Genomic DNA, 6,000 nt, shown 5'->3' on the forward strand with positions numbered 1-6,000 from the left:
CTGCAAATCATCCAAATCCCTATATAAATTCCAACCACTAAAAAATAAATTAAGAGCTATAGTGTTGCATTGCTGCTGATTGAAGTTGAGTAGGGAAAAAAATCTTGGGTGAATTTACTTTTAAAAATTTAAGATAATTTTAAGTTCAAGACTAGTCTGGGCTATAGTGAGACTATCTCAAGAATAATGATACCCTCCCACAAAAAAGTGATAATTCCAATAAGAGTTATATAAACTTTTATATCACAAATTCTTTGTAATATGAATTTGTGATATAAAAATACAGTGTAAATAGTTTGTGTTGGTGTCAAGTATAGTATGTTTTAAGTGTCCCTTTAATACTTAATATTTCTTCTGCACATAAAGTTTTTTCAGTTAAGTTTCCATGTATATGAGCATAATTTTTAATATTTTTCCTTTATTTTTTTAAAAATTCTTTTTGACGCAGTGCCTTACTATATAGCTATATAGCTCAGGCTGGCCTTAAAGTCATGGTCCTGCTGCCCCAGCCTCCTTAGTGCTGAGATTACATGCATGCATGTAGCCACATGCAACTCATGTTGTCATAAACCAGCCAGGTGTCCTAACATTTTTTCTACTCCAGCATAAAGCTTGTAATTTTAATATAGTAGTATTGTTAATACTTTATGTATAACTCAGATTATTTACAGTAAAAGTAAATGTTCACTCCAAGTTATTCATTGTATTTTAATTGAGGACTGAGATAAATTTTCCCATTGAAATAATGTAAACTAAAGAAAATTGCACCACCTTTAAACTAGAATTGTGTAACTTATATTATGATTTAATTTTTGCTTGCATGGAAATACACCTTTGTTTGTAGCATATTAATTTTTTATTTTTATTTCTTCAGGATCCTGGATGTTCGGGAATTTATTGTACAGTCTCGCCCTGAATTTGCAACTGTTGACTTTATTCTTGTGACTTCATTTCCAAATAAGGAGCTAACAGATGAAAGCCTGACACTGCAAGAAGCAGATATTCTTAACACTGTGATACTCCAGCAACTGAAATAATACTATCTATGCAGTAGCATATAGAAATAGGTAATGTGCCATGTTAATAAGAAAAATACTTTTCTGCATAGAAATTATTATTATACCAGATAAATTTGGTTTTGTTTTTCTGTCTTCCAGCCTTGGTTTAAGTTAATTTGGACTAAGGGTAGACCATAAATATGTTCAAATTTTTAGTTGCAGGGCTGGCTTAAGTTGATAGGTTTTAAGTATTTAAGCCAACCAGTTTGTTACATGCTCGGTTTGTAACAATGATGAAATATTTGTTTAAGGAAAAAACCTCTTTTTTATATACATGTACTTGGTAAAATTTGCACTAAAGTTTCCTGATGCAGAAATGACCAACAGCCATTAAAATCCTTTTGATCATATAAGATAAAAATTTTTCTGTAATACATATTGAAAACTGTCTGTATTCTGAGTTTTATTGAAATTGTTTGCTCATGCAATTATTTCTCCTTTTAAGAGATTGGGGATTTGTTTTGTTTTGTCTTTTTTGTGGCACTGGGGTTTGAACTCTGTGCTGGTTATTTTGGAAAGTATTCTGGACTTTTCTACCAGGCTGGCTTTGGACTTCAAACCTCCAGATCTCAAACTCCTGATAGGAATATAACTGTGAGTCCCAGGTGCTCAGCTTCCTATTAAGATTTTTACACATCCTTTTTACTTACAGATTGAGCTCTGTTAATTGTATCACAAAAATACACTTTGGTCTTGTATTTTGTGGAACTATGGCCCATCGTAAATTAGAATCCAAAGGAAAGAAAGTCAGCAACTCTTGAGATGTAACAAACAGCACTTTAAAAACAAGTCATTATAATTCTCCTGATCACATTCATTTATCCATTTAACAGATTTTCTATCCATTTCTAAATGAGCAGCTCAGAATGTATTCTAATTCAGAACAAAACTACTGTACAAACAGAAAAGTATCAATTCAATCAGGTAGTCTAAAGAATTACTAGCCCAAATGTTTGCATTTCTACTGAAGCCAAGTATTTCTCAAATGATGAGTTATGTCAAGAATAATAGAAAAGCTTTTATTTTTTCTAGACACTGATTCATCTTTGGTCACTACCTCTGGTTGGTTGATTCTTTGTTTTTTTCTGCCATAAAATATTACAGAATCTGTTGGAGATTGGTGACTCATACCTATAATCCTAGCTACTAAAGAGGCTAAGATCTGAGGATGGATGTTAGAAACCAACCCTGGAAGAAAAGTCTATGAGCTCTTTATCTCCAATCAGCCCACAAAAAGTCAGAAGTAGAGGTGTGGCTCAAGTGGTAGAATAGCAGCTTTGAGTGAAAAAGCCAAACACGAGCTCAAAATCCCAAGTTCAAGCCCCAGTACTGCACTAAAAAAAAAAGAAAAAGTGCACAGGCGCATGCATGCATACACATGAACACGGGTGCGTGTGTATGTGCACACGTGCACGCACGCACGCACACACACACACACATTGAAATAGCACAGTCATTATCTTCCCAATCTATAGGTTGCAAGTTCAGCATAGTGCTCACTGTGCTAAAGATCAGGGTTTGGTTGTAGTACACTCCTTTTAGGAGGATTTATGGGAAAATCATTTCCAGGTTGGTCCAGCTTCTACATACCACCTGTACTCCTTTGTTTATGACCCCCATCTATCCTAGAAGCCTATACACTGTGTCCTCTGACTCTTCTGTCATTACATGTTCTTGATATCAGCCAGAGATGTTCTCCTAACTGGATGGGGTCCATCAGATTCAGGATTACTGTATTTGAGGATTGGGACATGAACATCTTGAGGAGTAAAAGAGACATTATGCTTGCCTACACAGTCTATGCTGTCTCAGACTCCTCATTCCAGGTACCCCATCCAAAGATACTCAAAGCTTCACTGAACATGTTGATTACAGCATCAACTCAAAATCTTACCTGAATTGGCCAGCTGAAAAGTCCCAAATGTCATATACATCAAGTATAAGAGAGCATCTGTGTCTCTAGGGATATTCTGCCTCTCTACCTGTGAATCTAGGAATCAAGTTACCTGCTCCACACATAATGGCTGGACAACTGTAGCATAGCAATTATAAACATGAGTCACAGGTGCCAAGTAATGTATTCCAGTAGGCTTCAGAGCCCAGGATTAAGCTGTGACTCAGTGCTCAGTCCACTGGGGTCATAACGTCTTCAGGCATCCTTCCTTCTCACAGAAAGTATTACATACCTCCATCTGAGTAGTTGTAGGAGTTTGTTTCTTCTTTTTATCTTGGAGAGTGATGGAAACGTTTTTTTATACCATACACTCTACTTTTTAATTTAAGAGAGTAGTTTCTGCTCTCATACTGTCAAGGTATGCCTTGACATGACATTGTTCAGAGGTATACCACCTCTAGTCCTAGCACTCAGGAGGCTGCAAATTGTGAGTTCAAGACCAGCCTGAGCTACATAATGAGACACTATCTCAAAGAAAAAGAGAAAAATAAACTTGTAGGTGTCCTGTGAATGTCGTGGAGATAGTGTATCTTTCCTAGATAATCCCATCTATTTTATCTGAGTCTGATACCAGAAGTCTGAGTCATATCTTTAATCTCTTCCTTTTGGGTTACTGATGTCTGAGACATTAGCCCAAGTCTATACTGCCACACTCAGGTCTCTCTTCAATTCAGTGTCTTTGGCTATTTGAGTAGATTGAAAATTTCTTCCGCCAGATTCTGGTTGCATTACACTTATCTATTTGCTCTCTCCACAGTATAGCTGTTTACATTCACATTCTACTACAATTGGCAAGAAGAGAGCAGATAATACCTTCCACTATTTTCTTGGAAATCTCTCCCATGGTTTCTGCGTGCAAATAAGTACAAATCTCATATAAGTTTGCAACTATACAGCAGTGATCTCTTTAATTTTCCATAAATATTGTATATTGCCTTCCAGGCCTTCAGTGGCCACACTTCTGTGAACTATCTATTAATGACTTAATATTCTTTGTTAATCTCTACATTTCTAAGAGTGTGTCAAGCAGTCAGAGCTTTTTTCAATGTACCTCCCAGTTCCTCCAGTCTCTCCCATTCAGTTCCAAAACCACTTCTACCATTTTTTTGGACATGGAGACTTGTACTCTATTTCCAGGCATCTAGAAGTTGTGTACACCTACCTACTCAGTGCTAGTTGGTTTGGGTGTGTTACTACTGGGAGTCATCTTTTCCTGGGCTCACTGGTTAGTTCAAGGAAATTAGGATTTTTGAGTCCTGGAAACACTAGTACTTTTATAAGACAAGTATAGATCTTAATATTGCAGAATTCTGTCATAGAAGATAATTTTTCCTTAATTTCCATACAATAGGATGCCCTACACCTGTCTATTTAAAAATATATATATAGATAAGAACGCTCATGAAAAATAACCAGTGATAAACTACATTAGGGTTTTGAACTTGGAGCCTTGTTCAGTACTGCTGAGCCATGCCTCCATGTTTTTCATTAATTATGTCAGGGGTAGGTTCTTATCCCTCTCAGGTGTGTGACTGAGCCGCCTCCACCTACTAAAGCTTCCCATCCTTAACTAAGATCACAGGTGCACACCATGAATTACATTCATGAACTGCTGGTACCTGGCTAGTAAAACTACCTTTTAAATGAAGCAAAGTGATTGTCCTGATGAAGTGATTCTTGAAAGAAACATTTTAAATAAAAGGTCATTGTCCTGTTTGGATTAACAGGGAAAACATTTACCAAACCTTGAAGTTTTCCTTTTTGTTTTGTTTTGCTTTGTCGGTGTGGGCCTGAACTCGGCCTGAGTGCTGACCCTCAGCTCTTCAGCTCAAGGCTAGCGCTCTACCACTTGAGCCACAGAGCCACTTCTGGCTTTTTCTGTATATGTGGTGCTGAGGAATCAAACCCAGGGCCTCATGCATGCGAGGCAAGCACTCTACCACTGAGCCACCTTCCCAGCCCCATGTTGTTTTTTTAATCAATGAAGTAGAGTGCCTATAGATGCACATATAAAAAAATGACTGCCATTTTTGTATATAAATTTTATAAGATGCAGATGTTAACATTAGGAAAGGGATTGAACATCCAGAAGTGATGGCCAGTACTTTCACATGTGTTCAGTGTTTTGCTTCATTGAGAGTCATTTTTAATACTGTAATTACTGTAACTTTAAACGTATATAATCATTTGGAGAAAGAATTGTCATGATACGCAAATAGACAAGTGTCTAAGGACAGTCATTTTGCATGATGTATATAATCAAAAGTTTCAAAAAAAGTGTTTGCTTACTAATAAAGAACATTTTCATTGAAACTCATTGAAAATTTTTTTTAAATTTCTTCAGTGTGTAGTTTTACTTGAGTAATTTTCTTCTGAATCCTCTTTGGGAACAGTGAAGAACTCAAGTCACAGTAATGCCAACTCTGTTCTCCATGGCTGCTTCAGTTTTACATTCTACCTACACAGAAAGTTCAGGTGCTTCTTAACTTTTGTCACCATGAATTTCTGAAAACATCATAAAGTGTATTATTACAAAATGAATTGTTTCCCCTTCAGAGTTTGTGTCCCTGAATGGTGATAACAAAGTAATGTATTTGTGATAAATATTGTCATGAAAAAGTTTTCATCATCAGTATATAATTTTCAACTAAAGTGTCTTTTCCAATTAAATAGTTTACAAAAAGAGTCTCAGTGCATATGTATAACACTGGGTATTTGTTTGACACATGAAAGTGGCATGTGTACTAGAACTAGTAACTAGCTGTAATACATTTATCTCAACAGTTTTGTCTCTATGAAGTCATAGCTGTGATCTCTTATCTGGGCAGGAAGGCACTTTTAGAAAATTTGAACTTGATGATTGTTTTCCTTTAGATAGGAGATGCAAATCAGGCAGCTGCTACTTAAATTCTGCAGTTGATATCTAAGGGCCTCGCTGGCACAGTTGCAAAGGCAGGTACCAGGAAAGAATGCAGGTAAATCACTATT

General features: G+C 36.3%; 1 protein-coding gene across 1 annotated transcript in view; it reads left to right on the forward strand.

Annotated features, from left to right (window-relative positions):
* Ubxn2b (UBX domain protein 2B) overlaps positions 1–1,562 on the forward strand; it is a 29,358-nt gene extending 27,796 nt beyond the window's left edge. The window contains exon 8 of the mRNA XM_042666581.1: positions 875–1,562. Coding sequence (XP_042522515.1) covers positions 875–1,037 — 163 coding nt within the window. The 3' untranslated portion in view covers positions 1,038–1,562. The remainder of the gene's footprint in view (positions 1–874) is intronic.
* Positions 1,563–6,000: the final 4,438 nt, after the last annotated feature.

This window comes from Dipodomys spectabilis, unplaced genomic scaffold (genome assembly GCF_019054845.1).
Source record: "Dipodomys spectabilis isolate Male_0828 unplaced genomic scaffold, ASM1905484v1 ptg000015l, whole genome shotgun sequence".
Classification (NCBI taxonomy): Eukaryota; Metazoa; Chordata; class Mammalia; order Rodentia; family Heteromyidae; genus Dipodomys; species Dipodomys spectabilis.